The sequence below is a fragment of the Chanos chanos genome, chromosome 10 (assembly GCF_902362185.1).
Source record: "Chanos chanos chromosome 10, fChaCha1.1, whole genome shotgun sequence".
Taxonomy (NCBI): domain Eukaryota; kingdom Metazoa; phylum Chordata; class Actinopteri; order Gonorynchiformes; family Chanidae; genus Chanos; species Chanos chanos.
In genome coordinates this window covers 33,543,748-33,570,266 of record NC_044504.1, presented here as the reverse complement: position 1 = coordinate 33,570,266, position 26,519 = coordinate 33,543,748, and the positions used below count along the sequence as shown (strand labels likewise).

The window sequence follows — 26,519 nt, the reverse complement described above, 5'->3', positions numbered from 1 at the left end:
CATTCAAGACTTCTGACCTTCAACTCCTTTCTTGAAAAGGAACTCAGAACATCTCATTGTATTCTGTTAATCATATGACAAGATTTCAACATTTTACACATGGGTGGTTGCAATTTAAGTATTCAGTTCTAATAGCTGTGACATCTGTGAATCATCGTAACATAGACATGCCCATATGCCACCATGGCAAAGGAAAACAAGAAAAACACAGACAATTCAGCACTCAAAAATGGGTTTAGGAACAGTGGACAGAAATAGGGGCTTGGAGAAATCATTACAGGAAAAAAAAAAGAATATTTCAGTTGTTGATATTCATGATTATATACAAGATCATTGAAACACAGGCATGTACACACCACACATGCACACACACCCAGACACACATACATACAACAAAGAAACAAAAGGTCAGGTTACTTTAGAAATTTTCTACCATTCTATGAGCTGTGACCACTAACATAACTTCAGGGATTAGGTTCCATGACAAAAGTCAAAATGCACTTCAATCCCTTCTTAACTAGACATTGAAAGTAGAACAACAAAATGAGGTTTAAGTCAAAGCTTTCAAACTGTAATTGTACTTGACCTCAGGGACAATATCCCCATTAGCCATCAAGACTGGATGGGCCACAGAACTCTTTCACAATTTGTTTTACATATATGCCTGTCTCTTATTTACTACTATCACAGTACCAGAGTAAAATAAGACTGGCCTAGTTTACCTGAACCACTGTACTTCACTGGTAACTGGTTGTCACACACTTCAGACTTAATGCCTACTGTCCTGGACAAAAGAATTTCATTTCTTTTCATTTTGTTTCTTTCTTATTTGTTTTCATTAAATGAGGGCTTCATAAGAGTAGGTTTAAACATTAATAGAACTTAGTACTATGGATTAAGTGCTTTGGATCATAAATAAGGATTATTAAGGACCTCAGCAGAGATGTATGTTAGTGTTGATACTGAGACTAGACAGCATGACCTGACTGCTGATCTGACTTAGGGGGAAGTTTCTTACTGCAGTTCAGATTAGGAGAAATGATAAGAAATTTGAGCCTTGTGAATGCTGTTGGAGTCAGACAGTAATACTTTTGATCAATCCCATCACTGACGTCACAAAATAATATCCGCCATGATGGATCTCAACCTAGTCATGCGAATGCGAAAGGGCAATTTGACGCTCAGTCTTATTATGATCTCTGTTGAAGGTATTAGAAATCCGACTGATGCACCAATTGTAAGTCGCTTTGGTAAAAAGCGTCTGCCAAATAACTAAATTGTAAATTGTAAATTGTAGTCATAACAACGCATAGGTTTACATTGTGATATCGCCACTGCAGGCTGTATAAACTTGCGGTAGCTCTTGATTTCAAGGATTATTCATGTTTTATGTCAATAATCTCGTACACTTTCATCTTGGGAACAGTTTTTTTTAAAAGCTCTTGTAAGTACCTTCCTGTATACTGTATACACAGCGCGATATTTTGCCCGCTTGGTTTCTGTTCATGCCTAACATTTGGAGAAGAAGCCTACTAATTGCTGTCATGGCAAGTCTGAAAAATTATTTTGGATCTTTAAATCCCAAAGTAAAACGATGTTTTGAGAAAATTAATTTGGTGGAAATTTGAGAAAATTTGGTGGAAAATGTAGATCCTTATGTAGAGTCAAAAAAGACATGGAGCAGAGATATTGAACATTACCCTGGAGTGACATATCCAGATTGTGGCCAATCTTTTGTTCAAAAAGAGTGCTTACACCAACCAAGAGCTTAAAAATGTATTTTTCTCAAAATTTCGTTGTTTTGCTTTGGGATTTAAAGATTCAAAATATTTTTTTGAGATTGCCATGACACACGTTGGTGGTCTTCTTCTCCAGAAGTTAGGCATGAACAGAAATCAAGCAGACGAAATTTCATGCTGTGTACTCAGTCAGAGCAAGTGAAAGAGCCAGCTCTTCAACAAGCTCAGTTTAATTTGCTATTTATAGAGCTTTATACCTTTGGTAACTTGCACTTTAGAAAGCCCTTTTTTGATTACTTTGGAATTTCCAACCCTTCAAACAATTTTGCTTTAACCACTGTATCGCCTGCCAGCCTGCATGCCTACCCATTTGCCTGCCTGCTTGCCTCTCTCCCGACAAAGGTATGATTCACAGCCGAATGCAGTGCCCAACACAAGAAAGCACATAACAACAGCGTCTAAGTTTGTGGATTTAATTTTCGATCACTACATAAAAACTTGGCCTTTTGGAGAGCTTATGAAGCGACTCTAGACTGGAACCGGAATTGTTTGTTTGAATGAAACTGGAGCTTGGATTTGAATCAGCATAGTTTGAACCACATGTTTGACCTGTGCTGCAACCTGCCTTTAACCACCTTGCTGCATTTGGATTTGTTGAATATCTGCTGAATTGTGAGCAAACGCTTTATTTGAATTCACTACTGGAGTGTATTTTCTGTGTTGCTGTGTATTTATTCAACTTGAAAGCATTGCTTGCACCGATGGAAACTGATTGTAGGCTTGTGTGTCTCAACTTAAATTACAACAAACATGAAGACTGAATGAATTAAAAGAACTTATGGACAAAGGTAATGTTGTTGATGTGAACAAAGGCATTAAAATTCTCATTGCTGCATTGAATGAATTTGATAAAGCTCATGAGTCTATGCAACAAATTTTAAGTGATGTTGAAACAAAAAACAATGTTAATTGGTGTGAGCCAAAAAGGGTTACTTATTTGTCAATTTTGAAAGAAGTGGAAATATGGAAAACCAATCAAGCTGATCCACAAGCAATGATTACACCCTTTGTTTCAAATGTGCCAAGGAAATCAGAAGGTTCTTTGAAATCTGGTGCACCTTCAGTATCATTAGCACGCATGAAAGCTGAAGCTGAGAAAGCAGCTCTTTTGGAACGTGCTGCTAGATTGAAAAAGAAGCATGCTTTGGAAATACCGAGAGTGGAACTGCAAAATGCAATAGAACAGATTGAGCTGGAAACTGAAATAGCTGTGGCAAATGCCAAAGTTCAGGTTCTTGACAGTTATGAGAAACAACTTGCAAGCTCTCAAATCATATCAGTGTCTCACTCAAAACCACCTGAAGATGGCATGAATGCTCACCTGGAAGCAGAGGGTAGAGACCTAAAAGAAACTACTCTGGATCCAGAACCATCAGTTGAATATGTGAGTGTACATGTAGTTCTAAAACTCCACTTCAGATAGTTGTGGTCCAAAAACAAAGACAGTTGGATCCTAATCAAACATCAGTAACACAGCAAATGTCTCACCAAGCAGCAGCAGTTACTTCCACCCCAACAACACAACCAAAGTTCACAAACGTAAATAACAGCTTGAATGACACTGCAGATCTCATTGTTCAAAAGCAAAAAGCTGTCTCTACTTCCTTGTGTGTGATGGGGAGCCTCTGAACTTTAGACCTTTCAGGCAGGCATTTATAAATGCAATTGAAAGCAAGACCAGTAGTAGCCAGGACCACTTGTGTTACTTATGGCAATACACTTCCGGCCAATCAAAGGAACTGGTCAGGAATTGTCTACACATGGAGGCAGACAAGGGAAATACAGAGGTAAAAAGACTGCTAGAGTATCATTTTGGCAATAAAATAAAGCTCACTAGCACATACATGGAGAGGGCCTTAAACTGGAGTGACATTAAAGCTGAAGATGGAAAGGCATTATCCAGTTACCCACTCTTTTTTTCGAAGATGCTGCAATCTGCCACATAATCTGGAGTACATGGAAGAGCTCAACCTACCCTCTAACCTAAGTCTTCTTGCTCTCTATTAGGAGGTTTACTACTTACTCTGAGTTAACAAACTCTGAGTTTTCACAAAGCCTGCTTTCTGGAATACCCCCCTCGTTGACTTCAACCGTTCTCCAGTAAGAAGGTGTCGCAGACCAAGTCTGTACCAGACTCCAAGCTTAAGTTGAAGAGCAAGGGCAGCAGCTTTGCAACCATAGTGGCAGGCGCACCTGAAAAGAGTGTTGAGCTTCCAAAAATGGAGAATTTATAGAACTGCTGAAGACAAAGGGCATTTGCTTTGGATGCTTGGTAAGAAGGTACAAAAGTAAAAATTGTAATAAGCATCTTACATGTTCAGTATGTTCAAGAAGACATCCAAGGAGAAATCCATAAACAGAAATCCATAAAAAGTGTTCTTTGAGCTCCCAGATGTTGACACCCAGGAAGAAATCCTAGTCTGCAAAGATCACATCCCTAAACAAAGGGATGTGGAGAAATGGTCATATGAAAGAAGTATGCTTACTGAGCATTGATGCTGACATTGACTTGCTAATTGGAATAAATCTGCCCATGCTGACAGAACCTTGGAGGATAATAAATAGCAAGGGCAACGGGCCTTTCGCTATCAGGGCACTGCTTGAATGGGTAGTGAACGGTCTCCTCCATGGTGAGCACACTTGTCTCAATAAGCAAAGTAAGCCCTATGTTTATGCGCACCGGATTTCTATTGAAAACGTGAATGAGCCTCTGGTCCGACAATTCAATCCTGATTTCCCTGAGAACACCTATGACAAGACTGAGATGTCTCAAGGAGATCCTAGGTTCATGCAGATAATGGACAGCTCTGCTGAGCTGAAGAATGGACACTACCAGTTGCCATTGCCGTTCAAGAGGAGTGATCCTCAGATGCCAAACAATCGTCAGATGGCTGAGCAAAGAGCAGTGTCACTAAAACGAAAGTTTTGCAAAAACAAGACTTTCTAAGAGTCTTGTTTTTGCAAAAAAGAAGCTTGCAATCCCTCCAGATGACCCCAAGTTGAGAAGAGAAGTCGTTGTAGTCAATGTCACTGTTACAAGCAACTGTGATGCCACCAGCACATTCATTAATTGCTTTTCAAGTTGGAATAAACTTAAGAATGCTGTAGCATGAATGCTCAAGTTCAAGAATTTGCTAATACAACTCATCCAAAAAAGGAATGATGCCATGAAAATCCTGAGCTGTAAGGAAAATGATAACTTGTTGACTGCATCAACAATGCTAACGCTGCAGAGGACACTTGGTTCTATGTCACTGTCCTTCTAGGACATTGATGATGCAGAAGTAGCCATTGTGAATTTTTGCCAACATTAAGGATTCCCACAGGAAATGGCAAGTTTACACAATGGAAAGAATGTATACAGGAGGAACTACATCTTCAGGCTGGATCCAGTGCTCAACCATGGTATGGTAAGGGTTGGTGGTCATCTAGGCAAGATGGCAATGCCAGAGGAGCAGAAACATCCTGCCATTTTTGTTTCAAAGCCTGTGCTTTGACATATCCACCAGCAAGTTGCGCACAGTGGAAGAAACCACATGATGTCAACCCTACAGAAGAAGTACTGGATCCCTTGTGCAAATTCCCTAGCAAGGAAAGTCATGAATGAGTGTGTTCCCTGTGGGCGGCAACATGCACATTCAAGTGAACAAAAGATGGCGACCTGCCAATTGACCATTTGACTCCTGACCTTCCTCCTTTTACACATGTGGGATTTCATTTCCAGAGCAGGCAAATTAACAGAAATAAAGTCAGACAATGGAACCAATTTGATCTCTACTGAAAAGGAGTTTAGGGAAGTGCTTAAGTCTTGGAATGTGAAGCAGATTGAGAGCAGTCTTTTACAGAAAGGCGTGGAGTGGACGTTCAATCCTCCTGCTGGTGTCCATCATGGAAGTGTCAGGGAACGACTGATCCGAATGGTCAAAAGGATTTTCTTGTCTGTCACAAACCAGCAACCTTTGGATGAGGAGAGTCTTGCCACAGTGATGTGTGAGGTTGAACCCATTATAAATAGCTGTCCTTTGACAACTGTTTCAGATGTTCCAAGTGACAGTGACCTGGAGCCACTAACCTCCAGTCACTCAAGCTCAAGGTCCAACCCGTATTACCACCAGGGTTATTTGGAAAACAGGATCTGTGTGTCAGAAGACGATCGCGACAAATAGAATACGTCTCTGACCTTTTTTTTGGACATGCTGTATACGAGAGTTTCCTCCGCTCATGCAGGAACGACAAAAGTGGTCTCGCGTCAAGCGCAATTTCTGTCTGGGAGACATCGTTGTGGTAGCTGATGCTGCAGCACCACGAGGCTCATGGATAATGGCAAGAGTTCTAGAATTAGGATTGAATGTTTTTTCAGTTTTGGAATGTAAATATAATAGAATAATGGCTCCTTTGTTGTGGACACTTTTTTGTTATAGCATGCTCCATGCTATATTGCTATAAGGGGCCAGAGATGTTGGAGCCAAATTTGAATTTAAAATTGTTTATCCTCAGAGATTTAGTTTTTCCTTAAATTCACTGGGCCTTGGCTCGAGAATTTTATTTTGACATTTGCCACAGGTCACCTGATCAGTTAAGATGGTGTCTTCCATATGCCCAGAAAGAGTCTCGTTTAGACAATGGAAAATGCTAGTGACCTATAGTTTTTTTACAGCTTCTACGCTTCGATAAGCTCAGTTTAATTTGCCATTCAGAAAGCTTTATACTTTTGGTAACTTTTTGCACTTTAGAAAGCCCTTTTTTGATTACTTTGGAATTTCCAACCCTTTAAACAATTTTGCTATAACCACTGTATCGCCTGCCTGCATGCCTTCCTGCTTGCATGCCTCAGATTATTGACATAAAACTTGAATAATCCTTGAAATCGAGAGCTACTGCAAGTTTATACAGCCTACAGTGGCGATAAGACAATGCAAACATATGCATTCTTAAGACTACGTTGTGATCCATTACGGCGGTTATTACTTTGTGACGTCAGTAATGGGATTAATGATTACCTGAACAACAAAGGCGCCCCCTAGTGCCTGGGCCAGGTCATCGTAGCTGCTCAGCAGACTCAGCTGCTGTGCTGCAGTGAGACTACCCCTCAGCATTTGGGCATGCTGGAGTTCCTCAAGCTGTTTCCTGTCCAGAGAGTCAAAGACCAAGAGACAAAGTAACACGTGTCCGTTTAGAAGCCAACCAGGAAAAACAAGGTCGACTGATCCTTGTTGAACTACAGAAACAAAATGCTACCTTTTAAAAATAAAAATGGACTAATATTTTTTGTACTGATGTCAGCACTAAGCCAATACTATTACAAACAGTACAATTTACAAACAGTTACAACACTGTTACAAACTGTGTTACAAACAGACTCAGTATGACAGAGGACAAGTACATCTTCCCTTTGAGGGGACACAAAACGTGACCATTTGATGTGAATGAACTTTATACAGTACATCTGCATACTGTAGGAGTGTTGAGATATATTAAAAGCAAGTAAAAAAGCATCACCCAGAAAATCAAAGGAACAAACCGAATTAAATATGAACCATCAGTAGTTGGTATTATAAATGTTAGGCTATAATTAATAAGTCTCCAATTCCTTTTGTTGTTGTTTTAACAAATATTCGCCCAGGTTTTGTCAGCTGTGAGCCATTTGGTAAGTATTTTTTGTGATTCTGTCATTCTCAGGTGGGAAATCTAATACTGAATAGTTAGACTGAGAAGATCACTGCACTGCTGAGTCGAGCGTGTTTCAAAACACGAAACCTCAGTTTCATTTAGTAAGGTGAAAAAGGCTCTGCTCTCCCCCTACTGGTATAAATAATGAACTTCAGTAAACCTCACAATGATTATTCAATTAATCAAAACGATTTAGCGCATGACATGAAATCTTATGTCTAAACTAGTAAGACTACATAAACACTACATAACATAAATAAAAAAGCCTTTATTTATTGTGCAGCCTCAGAATTGGGAATAATTCCAGGATGAGGCAGGGTGCATTTTGGGACCTCAATTCAACTCCCTCACACACCTGATCTCTGTGATGGCATTCTCTGCTTTTGGTTGTCGTAGATCTTAATTTTTTTGGAAGACAAAAAATGTGTGAAGCACTTTTTAAAGAAAACAGCCTCACAACAGACAACTGTTGTTTGCAGAAGCGGGAGGTTTATCATAATTGCCTATTTATACAACGTACATCTGTGTGAGCACAAATGATATCAGTAGCGGTATAAGTAAGCAGCTTTGAGAAAGCTCTGTTAGGAGCACTAGCAGTGGCAGTTCCAATCCTGAAAACCAACATCAGTCCACATCTGAGATTAAGTTGTTTTATAATGGTCTTACAATGCGCTGTTACTGTCAGCATAATATAACATGATAGGTATATTTCCTACAATAACCGTGAAAGCAATTCAGTCATGCAAATGGTGTTTTCTAAATAAAGGATTTTATATCTGAAACAAATTTGCCAGACGTTCTATACGTTCATAGTATACGACAATATACTATTTGGATAACCACCAATCCAAAGACAAATATTTGCAAGCTCTAAGCAATACCTAGTAAAATACACTTATCCAGCCTTCAATTTCCAGACTCAACTGACTATTTACAACTTAACAGTTGTCCCAGCGTTGGCGAACGAGATGACAAGCTGTCAGCTTGCAAGAGTAAGTGCAAGGGTATGAAACGCCAGAGGTCTCATGACGGTTTCTTATCTGACATTTGATCACTGTGCAAAAAGGCAAACTATGCTCACCTTCCGACAACTGTTACTATCTTCCCTTCTGAAAAACTCATCTTTACCTCTAGTCAAACAAAATAACTGTGATATAGCTGCATGCAAATAGATTTAAAGTCCCCTCTGATCACACGCAGTAGGCGGGACGTAGGAATGGCTACGGTGCCCTAAATGAACCAAACTATAAGATAGCTGATAAGAATAAAACCACGTTAATTTCAAACCGTATTAATGATTTATAAAATGTAATACGAAATACAGCTATAACTTAACGTAACTCGATGAATTCTTCTTGGTCTAACGAGTGCATGTTTGCCTTCAGCATAGTATAATTCAAATGAGTGGCTCATTCATATAGTCCACCCAGTGTTATCTCCGTTATTTGAGCCAAAAGCGTCAACGTTCATCCCCACAGTATCTTAGCAACGGTATTCTCAGCACTTATCCAATTGCATTGCTTGAAAGTAGAGACTGACCGCACATTAAACCAACCACGTCTTCATTTGCTCGAAACCCGCCTACATTGCCATCTTTCATGTTTGGGCTTTTCTGGTGCCAATAGCAAGCATAGATCTTGAGAAAAGTTGATTTGCTAACAGTAGTCTGAGCCTGAACGACCACCAATGCATCGAGGAAACTGAGATATTTTCACAGGTAACCTCATGCACCACGTGCTACACTTAGCGAAAGACAGTTTCCTTAATTTAAAAACGTGATTCACTCAAACAGCGACCATTTTGCCTGGTTTGCTAAATTAGCTAACCTAGTAGTTTATCTGTTCAGTCAAACTGAACTAAACTGTTTGGCGTAGCTCCCTTCGTCGCCGTCGTTAGTCAGCCCTCGTAAAATTTCATTGGTAACGTATTGGTTTATCTGGGAATAACTGAACAGCCCGCACAGCTCGAAGTTTTGATTGATAAATTGTTAAAACTGTCAGGTTAACTTGTAACGCAAATAACTGACTGCTTAGCTTCTCAAGTCACTATTCAGATAATCGACGTCATAAAAAAATCAGCCCCAGTTATGTATGTATGTATACATGTTCTTACGTATTTATTTATTTAAGCAAATCACTTTCCTCTCTCTTTCCTCTCTCTTCATTGTCAGGCGATTGCACACGCGGGGGCACGTATATTTGACAACATGGAACACGTGCATTTAGCAGCTGAGGATGAAGATGACCTGTATTCAGGTTACAATGACTACAACCCGACATTTGATGCAGAGGTATGTTGTATCTGTATCAAGTGCGCATAATACATGCATGTAATGAGAACTCAGTAACGATGGTAACTTCCAAACTGTTTTATCTAGGAGTTGGACAATGATGCAGGCTTCCAGCAGGCGGTCAGGACTAGTCACGGAAGACGCCCCCCTGTAAGTTAACAACATTCAGTAACAAACAGTCACCGCTCTGTGAGACAAGATTAGAGTAGACAGGAATAGCACTTAAAGGACAGATGACCGCAGACAAAGTCAAGTGCTTTGCCTGGGTAGATAAGCAATGATTTGGGCAATGGTAATCAAGAACAAAAGTGATAATGGTTGTAGGTAGGCAATATATTATTTTTATTGCAATTAACTTGCATGTAAGTATGTCAAAAATAAGACGGGAAGGAGGACTACAGCAACCTCAATGATGGTTCATCTGAGATGCAGAACTGCTAAGGTAGTATTCAGTTGAGCTAAAAACCATTTCTGAATACGGATACCAATATATGAGACATCCTAAGCACAGCAGATACATAAATTTACTCTGCAGTGCATGCAGTATTAAACACTTGTGAATTCATAGCACAGCAATCCTAGTAAAGGACCTTCACCGCAAAACATACAAATGATATAATGATCTGTTCACTTAAATGATTAGAGATAAGAAAGACACTCATTTAAACTTAATGGGGCAGTTTCAAACCAGAATCAACCCCATGCTAATAGCTGCCATGGCACCTAACAGTATGCCTGTCCTTGCTCTATGCTGTCTCCCCTGTTTCTATATACCGCAGATCACTTTTTACACAGTTGGTCATTTAGCACTCCATGCAACACAGGTGGGCTTGAAACAAAACAATGGGAAAGAAAAACTCAAAGGTGCATTATGAGTAATGAAGTTTCATTGTACTAAGTGAATTACTTTTTTCCCCCCCAGATGACTGCTAAGTTCCCGGGTACTGCTGTTGGAGGACGCGCTCTTGGGACCTCTTTTGGTGTGAGTTATAGCGTTAGACCCTAAAGTTCACAAGCAGCGCTTCTGTTGGTCCATTAGAGAGAGAAATGAGTTAAATGAGAGGGAAATGTCATGTAGTAGCATGTTGTCTGTTCCTAAAACTCAAAAAGAGAGTAGGTGGAGGCGGAGTACCAGACTCATAAAATTATGAGGAAAAATTGTGTAAGACTCACACTCAGTAATGTGACCGTTCCTGAAGACAATTCCAGTCTTAAACTATTTCAATTATTTTGCGAACCAGCTTCAAAAATATTCCTTTTCGCATTCCTGTAATAAATTCAGACTACATCATTAAATCTGACCAGTGGTATCAGTGTGGTTGTCTGAGGTTCTATTTTGTTTTCGCTCTGTCCCTGTGAATATACAGTCTCGTGTTCCTTTGAGTTCATCGATGGGCAGACCTATGACTGGTGCAGTGCAAGTGAGTCATCAGCCTGATTTTTTAGTCCCCATTAGTTGATTGGTGTTATGATGTGGAAAGTAAGTGATGTGTAATCACCAATCATTTGATGGGAGTGTTTGTGTGTGTGTGTGTGTATGTGTGTATGTGTGTGTTTAACCTCACAAACATGTACACTTTGTAGGATGGGGCAGCTCGTCCCATGACCGCAGTGCGAGCTGCTGGTTACTCCTCAGCTGTGGCCAGAGGTGCGTTCACTAAAGAGAAAATTCAGACATAAACATGCACACAAAGTTTTCCCAGAGCCTTTAAATGTTTAATAATGTGTTATGTATATCATGCGTAATGGTTTATCACAGTTCTGATCAATTATTTTTATGTTAAATATATTCTAGACAGACATATGGATATATAGAAGATTAAAAACAAGAAAGAGAAAGAAAGAAATTGAAAAAGAAATGATAAATACTTATGTGAATACACACATACAATATATAATAAAATAGAATATACATTCATACAATATACATACTTTTTCACATATTTTCACTTGACTAGAACAGGATAAATTTGGTCCTCCATACAGTAGGTGGCAGAGTGCACATGGAAAATAGGCATGTATTTCTGATTTCTTAAGCCAGAAAATAACCCAGCTCAGCCAAGATGTGCAGTATGTCTGTATTTAGGCTGTTATGTGGAAGCCTAAACATACAAAGCTGCCGTGGTGTTTACTTGTTGTAGGTTCAACATTTGATCCTTTGGGTCAATCTAAAGGACCAGCCCCACCGCTAGAGGCAAAAAATGAAGACACGTATGTTCCTTTTATGTAATGCTTCATATTCAGTGTGTGGTAGTTTACGTTTATGTCCAAGTATCTCGGTCACATAAAAAGCTTGTTCAAAAGCTGTCCCTGGTTTTAACTGTGAGAATGGTGAAATGTTTTTGCTTTAATGATGTCCCTGATCTGGGCTCTTTCTCAGTCCGGAGGAGAAGATCAAGATCATGGAGAAGAAGGTGAATGACCTGATAGAGGAGAGCTGTCTGGCCCACAGCAGAGGGGACCTGCAGCTAGTGAGTCAAAGCCAACCCTCTGTCATCAGATCACACAAAGCTCTATTTCAGGCTTAAAGATACCGTGTCCCTTTATATGACTTGGGGCAGGGCGTTTTCAGAGGGAATGGAATCTCCTTATGTACCGTAGATCTAGCATTTGACGTAGGACGGCACCTGTGCAGTTAAGTTCAGTCTGATTTTTGTGTGTACTGCTCCTTTCAGGCTCTAGACAAAGCCAAAGAGGCTGGTAGGAAAGAGAGGGCGCTGGTGAGACAGAGAGAGCAGACGGGCACGGCAGACGCCATCAATCTGGACCTGAGCTACTCTGTGAGCTCACTGATCAACATCGGCCCACATTCATTCAGATCGTACTGTACACATCCTGCTGCTGATTGACATTTTATGGTTTACTGTGCTCTTGTTCAGGTTCTGTTTAATTTAGCGAACCAGTATGATAACAACGGCATGTACCCAGAGGCCCTGAACACATACCAGGTCATTGTGAAGAACAAGATGTTCACTAATGCAGGTGATGATTTTTATTTATTATTTATTTAGTATATATTCTTAATTTTAGATATGGTAACTGTTCCCTCTGTTGTCATTATAATTACTCTGAGTCTGTCTGTTATACAGGGAGGTTGAAAGTAAACATGGCTAACATCTACTTCAAACAAAAGAACTACGCGAAGGCAATTAAGTTTTACCGCATGGCTTTGGACCAGATCTCAAATGTTCACAAAGAAATGAGGTAAGTTGACTGCTGTGTTTTGCTTATGAATCAGTTCAAATATGAATTTAGCTGGGCAGTGCAACACGATATTGTATATTATATTATATCTGAACTAAATTGGCAGGCACATGATGTGACACTACCGTCACAGAGAAGCACATTTTGATGAACGTTGTACGATATGCAGGATTTACATAATTTAGTTTATTTATTTATTCTTTTGTTTCAAATTTTTTTTATTGTTTTTTTTTTTGTATTGTGTTTTAATTGGTCAGGATCAAAATAATGCAGAATATCGGCGTGGCGTTCATTCGCATGGGCCAGTACTCAGATGCCATCACCTCCTTTGAGCACATCATGAGTGAGAGCCCCAACCTGAAAACCGGTTTTAACCTGATCCTCTGCTACTACGCCATTGGGGATCGTGAGAGGATGAAGAGATCTTTCCAGAAACTCATCTCTGTGCCGCTTGGCATTGACGAAGAGGACAAGTACATCCCAGCAAATGTACGCTCGCAGCTGACAGGCGTCAACCGCCCTCTCAGAGGCCTTTAATCTGTAGATACAATGTGATATGTCGTTTCCTTTGGTCCTTTTTAAGTGTTTCGGATGCGTATGAGGTCTTAAATGGATTAACCTGATGCTGTCTTTGATTTTAGGATGATCCTCATACCAACATGGTGATTGAAGCCATTAAAAACGATCAGCTTCATCAGATGGAGAGGGAGAGGTATTCTTTTGGGTTTACTCTCCATTTGGGCTAGTGCCTGGAAAACCAACCTACAGTAGACTCAGTCATCCAGATATAGTGAGGGCTAATATGACGGAGATGTGAAACATGCTCAAACATCCATAATTACTATTTAGAATAGCAGTAGAACAGAGGACAGGCCTTTTTTATATATATGTATAAAAGGGAAGCTGTTCTTCAGATGTTTGTGAAATAGTCTGATGTCATTTCATATAGTTTATGTGAATACTCATATAATACTGTTCCTCACTGTCGTATGCCCTTTGCTACAGAAAAGCTTTGGCAGAGAAGTTCATAATGACAGCAGCAAAGCTTATTGCACCAGTCATCGAGTCCTCGTTTGCCGTTGGGTTTGACTGGTAGGTAACCTTACGAAGGCGTCTTATAGAGCTGTTGTTTTTTTTTTTTTTTTTTCACTAAAATGAAAATAGTTGGGAAAATTGGTACATTGAAATCTTCCCGCAGGTGTGTGGACATGGTGAAGAGCTCGGTGTACGTAGAGCTGGCTAACGATTTAGAGCTGAGTAAAGCCATCACCTACCTGAGACAAAGGGACTTCAACCAGGTGAGACAGGCCCCTCCCCACACACAGTTTGGGGGTTAGGAGTGTGTGTTGCACTGGACATGTTTCGTCAGGAACTTTCACCTTCACACAGGATTGTCGAAGTGGAATGCGTTGCCCGTCGTGTATTCGTAATTTTAGTTTGTTGACGTGACTTCCTCCTCCATCTGTCTGTTAGTTTTTAAGCTTTTTATACATGTTCAACTGCCCCTCCATTTCTTTCTCCTCTGTTTCCGTCTGCATGGCTCTTGAGGTCGAGGTATGTGTGCTGTTTGTGTGTGTGTGTGTGGGTGTGTATGTGTAAATGTATGAATAGACTAGACTCTGTGTGAAACAGACAGAGTAGTCTGCTCTTGGCTCAGTACTTGTATTTTAGCGTTTTAGTGTTTTGTGTTTGGTACACAGCTGTTGACATCAGGTTTGGGGGATTCCTAAGTTTACAAACATTTCACATATGGTTAGACCATCTACAGCGCACATCCCATTTCATGTAGAACTGACTAGCCTTAGAATGCACTGATTTATTAACCGTATCAACTCTGCCCTCACAGGCAGCAGAGACGCTGAAGACCTTTGAGAAGAAAGACAGCCGGGTGAAAAGCGCTGCTGCCACCAACCTTTCCTTTCTCTATTTTTTGGTGAGCTGTTTTGGCATGATGTCAGACATCAGTGCCTTTCTAAATTCAATTTATACTTTATAAAAGCCACTGGAGACACGAATTAAACGCTGCTTCGGTTTGACAGGCTCAGTGTACAGGAAGTGTGTGTATTTCTCTGACACACTTGTCTCTCTGTCCAGGAGAAGGACCACGACCAGGCCGACCACTACGCTAATTTGGCCATGAACGCCGACCACTACAATCCCGCAGCCCTCGTCAACAAGGGCAACGTCATATTTGTGCGGGAAGACTACGTGAAAGCGGCTGAGTTTTACAAGGAAGCTTTGAGGAATGACTCGTCGTGCACTGAAGGCCTGTACAACTTAGGTCAGAGCAGTTTTACACATGTGCACTGAGGACAAAGGGTCGCAGAAAGGTCATAGATTATAATCTGATATTAAAACAGTTGAAAAACAGATGATGACGGATAACGAGTTGAATGGCTAGTTTTTGGTTTTAAATAGATCTTTTGTTTTTGTTCTTGAGGGTGGCAGATTTGTAGCTAATTTCTGTTTTTAACTGAATGTGGTGTTTATGTCCTGCGGAGTTGTTTTGTGATAAAACCACTCAGACGTGTGTCTGTCTGTACGCAGGGCTGGCCTATAAGAGACTGGGACGACTGGAGGACGCCCTGGACTGTTTCCTCAAACTACACGCCATCCTCAGAAACAGTTCTCAGGTCATGTACCAAATCGCCAACCTGTATCCTTTCCACCAGTGAAAATAACAACAGCAACAACAACAATAACAGCAACAATTGCTGAACGCCACACATGTTGTTTGCTTCCTGTTATGGCCTAGCTTCTTTTTCTTTTTTTAATTTCAGGTCTGATATAAGGCGTCACAAAGTGTTTAGATTTTCCTTGTGAACAGATCAGAAATGTTAATTCTAAAGCAGTGTGTGTAATCACACAACAATATATCCAAACACGAGTCATTTTGTCCAGACCTGTATGCCATGCATTGTGCTCTTCCTTGGGCTGCTGTAAGTGGTGGAGGGAGGGAGATGAGGTGACAGGTGTAGGGAGGTGATTATTAGCCCATCCCTGGGCTGGTGAAGGTGGTGTCTGATGTAGGTGGGTGTATCTGCCTTTACCTGGGCGTAGATATGAGATGCTGGAGGATCCTCATCAGGCTACTGAGTGGCTGATGCAGCTGATCAGTATCACACCCACTGACCCGCACATACTGGCCAAACTGGGAGAACTGTACGACAATGAGGGCGACAAGTCTCAGGCCTTCCAGTACTACTCCGAGGTAAGAGCCTTCATCTCTCTGCTATTGGATACATTCTGTTCTGTCGACATCTGCCTCAAAAGAGCCGAGACTGATTTCAAGTGAAAGAAAGTTGTACATTACCAATGGATATGTCTGGAGTCATCTCGATCTTGTGTGGTTCATGATTGAATCTATATCATGAAATTATTTTTATGATGATAAGTATGAATTTGTCGCCACAACACAATAAAAGGAGAAAGAAAGGACATGCTGATGTGAGTCTTTGTTGATAAGTGTTATGTTTCAGTCTTACAGATATTTCCCTTCAAACATTGAAGTTATCGAGTGGTTGGCAGCCTACTACATTGACACCGAGTTCTGTGAGAAGGCAATTAAGTACTTTGAGAGAGCTACACTCATTCAGTAAGTGATTTGCTTTTTGTGATTTGTGATTGGTGGTTGACTGACAGTCAGTGTTGATGTTTGGACTCTCATTGGTCAGTATTTACTGGGATTTTCTTTACTCTGGGCTGTTTGTTTTATTGACTGTGTTTGATTGACAGGCCTACACAGGTGAAGTGGCATCTTATGGTTGCTAGCTGCTACAGGAGAAGTGGTATGAAACCTGTACATTTTCTTGAATTGAGATCATTGTAAAGATATGAAATTAAAATATAAATTACAAGCTCTTTTGTCTGAGTACTAAGTGATAATACTGACCTTCTCACCTTCAGGAAATTATCAGAAAGCCCTTGAGACCTACAAGGAAACTCATCGCAGATTCCCAGAAAATGTGGAATGTAGTGTACCCATTTTTCTATCTTTTAAGTCATTTGCGCTTGACTGTCTGTATTCAGTTAGTTAGTTCTGCGTGAAGTGCCAGTGTTTAGATGAGTTTTGTATGGTTCATGTATGCATGCTCTTTCAGGCCTGCGTTTCCTGGTCAGACTCAGCACGGACATGGGCTTAAAGGACGCACAGGACTATGCCACCAAACTCAAGAAAGTGGAGAAGATGAAAGAAATCAGAGAGCAGGTGTGTGTGTGTGTGTGTGTGTGTGTGTGTGAGAGAGAGAGAGAGAGAGAGAGAGCGAAGGAGCAGTTGCATGTCATGTTTTACTCTGAGAATTCACTGTTGTTTGAGAGAGATATAGAGAAGGAGTGAATAAGAAGATGGTGTGAGAAACAGCGAAGGAGAGACACATAGACTGACAGAGAGCAGCACAGACAGAGAGAGAGAGAGAGACACGGAGTGAGTTAGACTATGAGTGGGTGGATGAGGCTGAAAGATTTAACAGGTATGTGAATGAGAAACAGTTGCCATTAAATCAGGTTGGAAAAATTCTTGGCTCAGGAAGTAATTACGTGAATTATGCTCACTGTCATTTTCTCTTTCTCTCTCCCTGATCTCTCTCATGATCCATCAGTTTAACTGTCTGACACAGCTTAGTAGCAGTCATTGGTGTTTGTTTCCTGGAAGTTTCATCTTTTCCCCCATAGCAACATCCAAACGGTAAAAAAAAATCCGAGAATTTGCCTGTCGTATATTTGGATGCATAGTCATTGGTATAGCACACGGTCATCTCCGTGAGCATATCTCGTGTCTGGAGCAGATGATTATTGAACTCCGGGTGACATATTTAAGGGTTGTGCCCAACATTAAAGGTTAAAGGTCAGAGCAGAGTTTGACAGTTACTGACTGTCAAACTGATAGTTATTGTGGGATTCCATGGCACTCTCCCCAGTCAATGTACAATTACTAACACTAAAAAAAAGCCTCAATCTCTCTCTCTCTCTCTCTCTCTCTCTCTCTTGCTCTCTCTCTCTTTCTCTCGTTTCACAGAGAGTGAAATCGGGGAGGGAGAGCAGTGCTCGTACCCGTAGAGAAGGCAGTGCCGGCAGCGGTGAGTAACCGTCTACAGTTATCCACGGATGTATCCTGTGTTTATTCTCACCAGTTCATCTCTAAACCTCCGCAGCACCCTCGACTGCCTCTTAACCTCCACGGCACCCTCCCCTGCCTCTTAAGCATGCCAAGTCTCTCACTTTTGACCTGTCTTGTTGACTCACAGGCTGTTTATCTTTTCCCTCTTCTCCATGCCCATCAGCGAGCAGCCCGAACCCTGTCAGCACTCCCCCTAAAAGAGCCAACGGTACGATCTCTCACATGGCATTCAGAGAGGCGTTTGGAGAGATTCCGTAGTAGAGTTTGGTTTCGCGACAGTGTGTCACGTTTCGATGAGTTATCTATGCTATGGCTATGCTACTAGTTCAGTTCAGTTCAATGAGCACAAACAAACAGCTCAACATCAAACATTATCAGGTGCTTACAAACAGTTATCTGGAAGAGCAGAAATAGTGTAAGTAAGTAAGCAAGTAAAATTTATTTGTATAGCGCTTCTCACAGGCATGGGTCACAAGAGCATTTTTCAACATACAAGTGAGAAAAAAACATAGAGATGCAGTGACCACCCAAGCCACGACTAAAAAAAATAGCCTGTAATCCTCATAGATAATGTCATAGATATAATGAAAACATGATGTGTATTACAGGTCTGGTTTAGTAATAGTGGACGATGTTCCCAAGCCCTTTGTAATTAACTGTATAACTTATGTCTCCTCTATGGAATCTCAGATGTGGATATTAAACCAGGTGAGCCCTCCGGAATCCTTCTTCATGTTTCTCACACATACATTTGCAACAACTCCTACCCATACTATACTGCCTCTGATGACAATTCGATGCTTCATAATTATTGCATGTTTCTCTTTCCTTGTATCTCGTAATCTCTTCTTCCTTTTCTATGTGTTTGGGTTCTGTGATTAGTTGACATGTGCACTAAGAGGTCTCTCTCTTTCTTATTCTCTTTCACTTGTCGTACTTCTTCTTTCTGCTCTTCACTCTCTGCTCTTCGTGGCTGTTCACCTGTCAGGGAACAGCCCAGACCTGATCAGCACTCCTCCTTTTAAAAGACTCAATGGTACGCTATCTCCCCCTCCACAGGTTAGAGTACAGCAGAATAGAGTGGTGTAGTGTTGAGAAACTCCCAATACTAGTGCTCAACACAAGTGCTCATCATGGTTGAAAGGGCAAAACGGTGGATTCTAGATTTAATAAATAACAGAAGACTGTAGATCTACATATAAACCCTATGATCAGTTTTAATGTGTTGCCATGGTAGGGACTGAGGAGAAACATGTAATTAATTCTAACTGACGCCAGTAAATACGAACAACTGCGAGTGTGTCCATAAAAGAACCATAGAACATCTCAGTGAACCCTCCTGTATTCACAGTTAATAATGTTATTTGTAAGCAGTCTCCTGAACCACCCACCCTTTTATTGCTGTCACTGACTCCCTGCTCTCCTTTGGCTTTCTTAGAGTTTGTCTGCAGTCTCTTAGTCTTTGTAAAGTTTTGCATTTAAACGTGGAAGTATACGCTTCAGTGCAAAGCTGGAGTCCCTTTCGCAAACCTTTCATAAAGCGAGCGAATCTTTCACCAGCATGCACGAACTAAACCTAAATGACATGTGGTGAACTTTTACAACAGCAAAACAGTCCACTAAAATGAGATGTGTTTTATATATACACACCAGTATAACATACTTCAGTTCCTGTTATGCCTGAGTGATTTTTTTTTTCCCCCATGAAAGCATAAAATGTCCTTCACATTACTATGTAAGTGAAATGACACAATAAATAAATGATAGACATTTGAAATACAAACAAAATGTGAATAGACCTGAGCACACTTATTTTTGAGAGTTCCCTGAAAAATGGTCATGGTGTGTATTTTTGAGAGTTCTCTGAAAAATGGTCATGGCGTGTGTTTGCCAGAGATTACCGCTTTTACCCACTGCTGGAAAATGTTTGCACAGAAAGGATTGTAAATAAAACTGATGAAAAATGATTGGCCCCAGTTCCTCGTCTTGGACTGGACAGACAGAGTAAACTCCTCACAGTGGCGCAACTTTCCCACAAGAAACCATGACCAGGGTCTTTCCCTGTAGACTTAAATTACCAAACTGTCATTCATGAGAGACAAAAAAAAAAATATCATTGTTCTACCTAAGAATGTGTTTTCTCGTCTGTGGCAGTACATAACGGTGCCTAGAGCATGAATATCCTTGGTTGGGATTGAATCTGTCTCCAAAGGACACTACTTGTCTAAGGCTTTCAAGACCATTTGTAGGATCAGAATGGGTTATGGATTTTCCTCCTTGCTTTCCATATTCTGTCATTGCTGGTCTCACGACCGGTTTCCATGGTATCCCCGTTGCCATATGTAGCATTTGCCTCACATCTGTGTCTGGCAGTGATCTGGTTGTGTCATCACATTAGAACGCGGCCAAGATGCAAAACACAGCTGGATGACTAATAGGGCCTGGATGCATGAACATTCCTTAAACAGTCGGGACTGCGTGGGACTGGTCTCATTACAGTTATGTTATATAAGGCAGCAGTGTGTTTCCTAAATGTGGTTCGAACAAAACCAAAGCTGAACTCGAGAGTTGTCGACAGCTTTTTTAATTAATATTAGGAAATAGGCATATTTGATGTATTTTTCATTGGTGGATTTCATTTCTGTGCTTCTGATTGAACATTTAAAAAATTCTTGTCCTAGTAGTATACAGTATGTGTCCTGCTTATTGTAATCCTGGAAAAGAGTTCCATTGGAAAGCTGTTATTTCACAGTGGTTGAGTGTGTGGCTATAGTTCTCTTTTATATCATTTCTCAGACAGCGGACAGAGCAGCCACGGAACCAGCGCCAAGGGCGAGCGACAGGGCATCAAGCTGAGGGCGCTGCCGGGGTCCAGCGAACCTTACGAAGCAAGTCCTCAGCGGGATATAGGTGAACTTTCACAAATCTCCTTTCTCTTCCTCAGGGGGGAAAAAAAAAAATTAGGCTCTGTCAGCTTTCCTGCTCTAGTCTCTTACTCGCGTCGTCGCTTTGAAAGGCTGTCAGTCCCTCTGGTGCGTTCCACACCTCTCTTCCTCCCTCTGGCAGCCCCATCGGAAGGCAGTGCTTTTCCTCTCTTTCCCCTTTAACTCCTTAACTCCTTCCCCCATCTCCTCCACTCTCTTTGACTTGGTCTGTAAATGACATTTCTACTTCAGGGCCCCATAAACTACAGCTACGCCGGGCGGATTACCTTTGCGTGAGAGAGGCCTGTCTGTGACAGTTTTTGTTTGTTCTCCCGAGTATATGCCCCTTTGGCCGTCTCCCTGTCACGGTTTAAATCCTCACCGGAGCATGAGACATTCCTTATTACCCTCTCACAAGATTTTAAAGACCGGCGAACTGTTACCATGTGTTTGCAAAGTTTCCACATCTTTGTACTTGACAGGATCTAGTGTCATCTCCAAAATAACCATGCTCTAACTGAATCGAATATACCTCATTAGGAATTAGCAGTTGTCCTTTATCCAAGACTTGTACTAAGGTGTGAGGTTGAGCATATACAGCCCATCATGCATTTGTGTGTATCTCCTCAGATGCTTCCTATGTGGATCCTTTGGGACCTCAGCTGGAGAGACCAAAGACTGCAGCAAAGAAACATACTGAAGAAGATGAATTTGCAGATGAAGAATATATGAATGACCTACTACCGTAATGGGTCGCTGTTCTGTTTACTTTGAGCAGTACTTTAATGCACCAACTGTTTTACGATACTGTTATCTTTATCGCTTCGTGTTGTTAAATATTTGAAACCACTGAGTGAAACTGTAACACTATAATCACATTTATTTAAGCTGTTCATGTCAAATCTTGCATCCAGTAAACAATGCTTTAGGTATTTTAAAAGTATTTATAAGGCAGTTTGCTCTGTATTGTTTCTAAACTGAAAAAACCCCCTACATTTTGAGAATAAATATTTTGCAGAGTAATTTGGTCAGTTATATGTGTTCTTTGCCTGTTATTTGGTGTGTGTCCTAAATTGGCACACTATAATGAGTTTTAACCATTTACTTTGTGCGTCGTGGAAGCGTGTGAAAATGTGCTACGGAACATAAAACTACATTAAAACTAAACATAAAAACTAAAGCTAGTTTTTGCACGTCACAGCATGCTTCCTTCAGATAAGTGGATTTCTTTCACATGTCCAGTCACTCTCAGTTTAGCCCAGAAAAGAGATATGGGACAATGGATAAGGATTGTCGGTAAGTGCAATTGATGAATGTTTTTTTTTTTTTCTTTTTTCTTTGGCTTGTTTATCCCTTTAACGGCTTGATGAAATTCAATCCATGACAAGAAACTAAATGACCCGAGCGCACTCTAACGGACAGCCAAGAAGCTAAGAGCTTTTACGCAACAGCTGGGAATCAGCAATCTATGTGGGTCGGACATAGCGCTGAGAGGCACACAAGCGAATTCGACTAATGCAGATGCTGTGTATTTTACTGGTTCGCTGGTTCTTTTGAAAAAAAAAAAAAGTCGGTAAAACCGTCAGCTAAGATCAGATTTTTGTTTCTGAATTGCCAAAATGCTTATCCGAACTGTTTCTCCATTCCTGCTGATGCTGTTGCTGTGGACCGGGAACGCGTCGGGTGCAAAGGGAGCAAGGGTGTCCAGGAGATTGGCACGGACTCGACCGTGTCTCGATTTACCAGAGGAGATACTGGAGCAAATGTTCGGACGGCTTTCGGTCGGGGTCCTCAGTGCATTCCACCATACGCTACAACTTGCACCGCTTGAGCGACAAAATCTGACGTGCCCCTCCGCAGGGCGCCTGGCCTCTGACAGAAAGTCCCGCACTCCCGTGAATTTTCTCAGCCTTTCACCATGGGCATACAGGTAGGCAGTATTTCCATCTAACTGTCCTAACAGAACAGTTAAAGTAGCTTGCAGGCTGTTATTCTGTAGTCAAACACGCTAACTTCTCTCAGGTTAAACGCAATTGTTTTATCACAGAACCTATATTACTCCGGAACAACTTCATCATGACCGAAGACTGTTCTGGTTTGGTCCCGTGATCGTATTCTTTTGTTCTAATAGCCAACCTATTCCTTCAGTGGATTGTAGCCTACTCCTGTCTTACTTTACTCCATTTAGAATCTCCCATGATCCTGCGAGGTACCCCCGGTTCATCCCAGAGGCGTACTGCCTGTGTAAGGGATGCCTGACTGGACCAAACGGGGAAGAGAGTGACCAATATCGAAGCACCCCGGTCTATATCCCCACGGTTATTATGCGCCGCACAGGTACCTGCGTCGGTGGCCGTCACTCCTATATCGAGAGCTACGTGTCCGTACCAGTGGGGTGCACATGTGTGCCACTCCTTGAGAAGGATAAGAATGCACAGATCAGGAGCCAGAGCACGAACCGGGCTAGGCCCAAATCTGGCACAAAAGAAAAGCATGGCCAAAAATAACTTTTTTTCCCTTTTTTTTTTTTTAAAGTTTGGAGGGGATTGGCTGAGGATATTTTTGATCTTGTTTGACTGTGATCTTCACCATCTATAATTGGGCTCAATTTTACGTTATCATCTCCCTCGTTTCACCAAGCGATTGAAGACATAACGACTGATGACTATTGAAGCATGGTACCACTTGATGAAAGGACTACAAGTGACAGGAAAAACATGACTTAACATGACAAAAAACCAATCTGTGGTTCAAGGAAGGTTCCTATTGCCTACAGCCATTCTGATAGGCAATGACCCTTTCAGAACAGTCAGTCATGATTTCATTACCAACAGTCACTCACCTGCCACAGTCAAACAAGCACAGTGCCAGAAAATCTTGACAAAATCTAAAAAGCATCCTTATCTTCTTGGGGACGATGACACGGTGTTCTGTTTTTGCCTTTTTTTTTTATTGTACACACATTAAAAAATAATTAGGTTTTCCTAATTACAAGTGGACACTGAAGTACCGAACAAACGTTTTATTAATGGTTGCTTTTAAGAACACCATTAAAGATATACATATTGTGCCAAGCTATAGCTTTCAGAGAAGAGATGCAGACAGACATGACTGGTCACTAAAAACAGATCGCGACGATGTCTCACGAGAGGAGTTGAGAGTCGTAGTTAACGTAACAGCGGAACTCATTGGCCAGGTTATTGTTGTGTTTTGGGATGTAACTGCATATCTTCAGACCCATGAGTTTCTTTGCATGTTCCTCCATGATGGCACCTTAGAAAGAAATTAAGTAACATCAAAGCATATCCAAGGAACATAAAACTTTACCCAGTTTCTGTTATCTCAAAAATCTTAACCCTAAAATCAAATCCCAGGAAGCAGTGTTTAACCTATAATAGACGTCACTGAATGATGAAAGTTAATGTGACTGTGCCCCAGATTCAATTAATTTCAAGTCACGCATAAACAAACACAGAATGAGGTCACTGACAAATGAAACTTTACTACAAAAAGACTTGAAAAAAGAAAAAAAAAGAAAAAGGCGAGGGCGGAACCAGCAGCACTCACCTGTACAGAGCAGAATCTTGTTTTTGGTGAGGTATTTCACAGTGATAGCGACTTTACTCAGACATTCCTCAGATAGATACGGAGGGTCAGCAATGACTATGTCAAAGCTCTGTGGTCCAACCTCCTCAGGCAGGCACAAGGGGTTGTTATAGTCGTAGAAAATGAACTCTTCGCCATATGCAGAAAAGCGACGATCAAACTCCAGCACCATAGCTGACACACCCTCTGACCCTTCGAACTTCGCAGTCTGCAGCTGTTTTATTCTCTGGTATACAGAGGGCGCACTTAAACATGCTATTCTGCAGAGCAAGGATAAAAAAAAAACAATCTATGATGGAGGAAAATATGGTAGTGTAGAGCATGAAGGCCATGAGTTGAAAATGCGCCTTGGTTAATTGTTGATCTTTCATCACACGCTCTGACAGTTAGTCTAGGTGCTTATATAAAGTATATATACATAGAGAGAGAGAGAGACTGAGTAGTGTCTGGCATCATTAAGTACAAAATGTACAGGTATTATGGCACACAGTAAGAAAAAAAAAAATAAAAAAGGAGAATAACGCACTCACCTGCCACTTTTTCCTGCTTGTTGTATGACTTCTTGTGCTAGCCGTGTAGCCGTCTCCTCACTGTACCAAAACTGGCTCATGCGCTGCCCAAAAGAAAAAACCTTTCATGGCAAGAATCACCCTTTTCTCAGGGAGGAATCCGTTAGAGGAGCTCAGACTCGCGACGCATTTAGTGCACGTTCGACTCGATTGGTGATTTTTATATTCATGTTTAAACCTCAAAAATAAACTGATTTTGTCCGTTCCCTCCATACATATCACATTCATTTAAAGCACTCATGGCCAGCTAGACAATGTTACTATACATGTATTTCCATACGTACCCAGTCCTCTTCGATAGCTCCAACTGAGTATTTGTTAGCCGCTGTTTCATTTACCAGTCCGTCTCTCTCCGCATAGAACTCTTGCAGCGCGGCTAGCGTAGCAGCCGAAAGCTGAGGTGTATCATCGTCACTGTCACCCATAATGCTGTATACGACTGACAGAAAAATACCAGTAATGCCACCTTCAACGAACAATGTCTATAAAATGAAACGAACTCACTGTCTCCAAATACTTCATTAGTGAATTTCATTAGTTAAACCTTTTCTTGCCAAGTTACGCATAGTTTGTTTGTAAAGTTGCTAGTACAAGTCTGTTAATCCTCTAGTCATTTAAATCCCCGGCGTGATTTTTCTTCAAATGCATGAAACACAAATCAATGCGCAGAAACTTACCTCCAATAAATTAAAAGATGAAACAACGTTCAGTAACGTACCTCAACGCTTCGCCGACATATTTATCGCCACTCCAACAGTGCACGTGTTTACAGGCTTACGGCAGCTCGTAAGGGACAGTAAGAGCCGAACTTTTTTTCTAAACGTACCAAATACATACTTAGCGCAATCCAAGATGTTGATGGTGATATGAACATATGATTGAAAAGCCGCTGGATATTACAACCTGAGAATCAATGTTACATCCCCTAACAAAATACTAATGCTTACCGCAAAGCATCTGCAAAGGGAAAAACCAAAGCAAAAGGAAGAAACACAACTCAGGTCATTTTATATAATAACTTTATGTACACTTTTACATTTCATTACATTTCAGGCATTCCAAAATAACAGGATTAGTGCTCTACACAAAGGAAAGTCAGGGAGTTCATCTTTAAATGCCCTGGCTAAAACAGGTGGCTTCCCTCAATTTATTTTTGGTTTGTTATTGCTACAGCAATATTGGCTTCTCTACCAATTTGTGTGTGTGTGTTGTGTGTGTGTGTGTATGTAAGAGAGAGAGAGAGACAGAGAGAGAGAAAGAGAGAGAGAGAGAGAGAGAGAGAGAGGAGGGAGAGAAAGAGAGAGAGCGAGAGATTGAATGAAAGTTTGGGTGTAATAGTAC

General features: G+C 41.0%; 3 protein-coding genes across 6 annotated transcripts; 2 read left to right on the top strand and 1 right to left on the bottom strand.

The window, feature by feature from the left end:
- The first annotated feature begins 9,675 nt into the window (after positions 1 to 9,675).
- On the top strand, positions 9,676 to 21,752 carry ift88 (intraflagellar transport 88 homolog). Of its 3 annotated transcripts, XM_030786171.1 has the most exons (25): positions 9,676 to 9,759; positions 9,847 to 9,909; positions 10,682 to 10,741; positions 11,127 to 11,180; positions 11,344 to 11,407; positions 11,901 to 11,970; positions 12,140 to 12,230; positions 12,435 to 12,539; positions 12,639 to 12,741; positions 12,849 to 12,963; positions 13,221 to 13,452; positions 13,605 to 13,675; positions 13,969 to 14,055; positions 14,162 to 14,261; positions 14,810 to 14,896; positions 15,058 to 15,244; positions 15,511 to 15,619; positions 16,024 to 16,174; positions 16,443 to 16,558; positions 16,699 to 16,751; positions 16,870 to 16,935; positions 17,064 to 17,170; positions 17,978 to 18,038; positions 20,876 to 20,989; positions 21,634 to 21,752. In XM_030786171.1, the coding sequence occupies exons 1-25, from the start codon at positions 9,676 to 9,678 to the stop codon at positions 21,750 to 21,752; spliced, it is 2,469 nt and encodes an 822-aa protein (XP_030642031.1). The 3 variants fall into 3 exon arrangements, with proteins under 3 accessions (XP_030642031.1, XP_030642032.1, XP_030642033.1); XM_030786172.1 differs by lacking the exon at positions 10,682 to 10,741; XM_030786173.1 differs by lacking the exon at positions 20,876 to 20,989.
- An 870-nt stretch (positions 21,753 to 22,622) lies between these two features.
- il17d (interleukin 17d) lies at positions 22,623 to 23,510 on the top strand. Its single transcript, XM_030787595.1, has 2 exons — positions 22,623 to 22,933; positions 23,192 to 23,510. Exons 1-2 carry the CDS (start codon positions 22,623 to 22,625, stop codon positions 23,508 to 23,510), a joined length of 630 nt encoding a protein of 209 aa, XP_030643455.1.
- Positions 23,511 to 24,061: 551 nt separating this feature from the next.
- Positions 24,062 to 25,928, bottom strand: eef1akmt1 (EEF1A lysine methyltransferase 1). Of its 2 annotated transcripts, none has more exons than XM_030787112.1 (5): positions 25,897 to 25,928; positions 25,463 to 25,617; positions 25,140 to 25,222; positions 24,571 to 24,869; positions 24,062 to 24,276 (listed from the first exon to the last, which is right to left on the bottom strand). In XM_030787112.1, exons 2-5 carry the CDS (start codon positions 25,601 to 25,603, stop codon positions 24,146 to 24,148), a joined length of 654 nt encoding a protein of 217 aa, XP_030642972.1. In that variant the 5' UTR covers positions 25,604 to 25,617; positions 25,897 to 25,928; the 3' UTR covers positions 24,062 to 24,145. The 2 variants fall into 2 exon arrangements, with proteins under 2 accessions (XP_030642972.1, XP_030642971.1); XM_030787111.1 differs by having other exon boundaries at positions 25,856 to 25,911.
- Between the last annotated feature and the right edge of the window lie 591 nt (positions 25,929 to 26,519).

What these genes read in the sequence shown, in the direction of transcription:
- eef1akmt1 (XM_030787112.1), bottom strand. Translation starts at nt 25,603, where the DNA reads ATGGGTGACAGTGACGATGATACACCTCAGCTTTCGGCTGCTACGCTA. An exon ending in GAGCTATCGAAGAGGACTGG is followed by an intron (nt 25,223 to 25,462) that starts GTACGTATGGAA and finishes TCTTTTGGGCAG; the next exon opens with CGCATGAGCCAGTTTTGGTA. An exon ending in CAAGCAGGAAAAAGTGGCAG is followed by an intron (nt 24,870 to 25,139) that starts GTGAGTGCGTTA and finishes CTTGCTCTGCAG; the next exon opens with AATAGCATGTTTAAGTGCGC.
- ift88 (XM_030786171.1), top strand. Translation starts at nt 9,676, where the DNA reads ATGGAACACGTGCATTTAGCAGCTGAGGATGAAGATGACCTGTATTCA. An exon ending in ATGTACCAAATCGCCAACCT is followed by an intron (nt 15,620 to 16,023) that starts GTATCCTTTCCA and finishes ACCTGGGCGTAG; the next exon opens with ATATGAGATGCTGGAGGATC. An exon ending in AAGTCCTCAGCGGGATATAG is followed by an intron (nt 20,990 to 21,633) that starts GTGAACTTTCAC and finishes GTATCTCCTCAG; the next exon opens with ATGCTTCCTATGTGGATCCT.
- il17d (XM_030787595.1), top strand. Translation starts at nt 22,623, where the DNA reads ATGCTTATCCGAACTGTTTCTCCATTCCTGCTGATGCTGTTGCTGTGG. An exon ending in CTTTCACCATGGGCATACAG is followed by an intron (nt 22,934 to 23,191) that starts GTAGGCAGTATT and finishes TACTCCATTTAG; the next exon opens with AATCTCCCATGATCCTGCGA.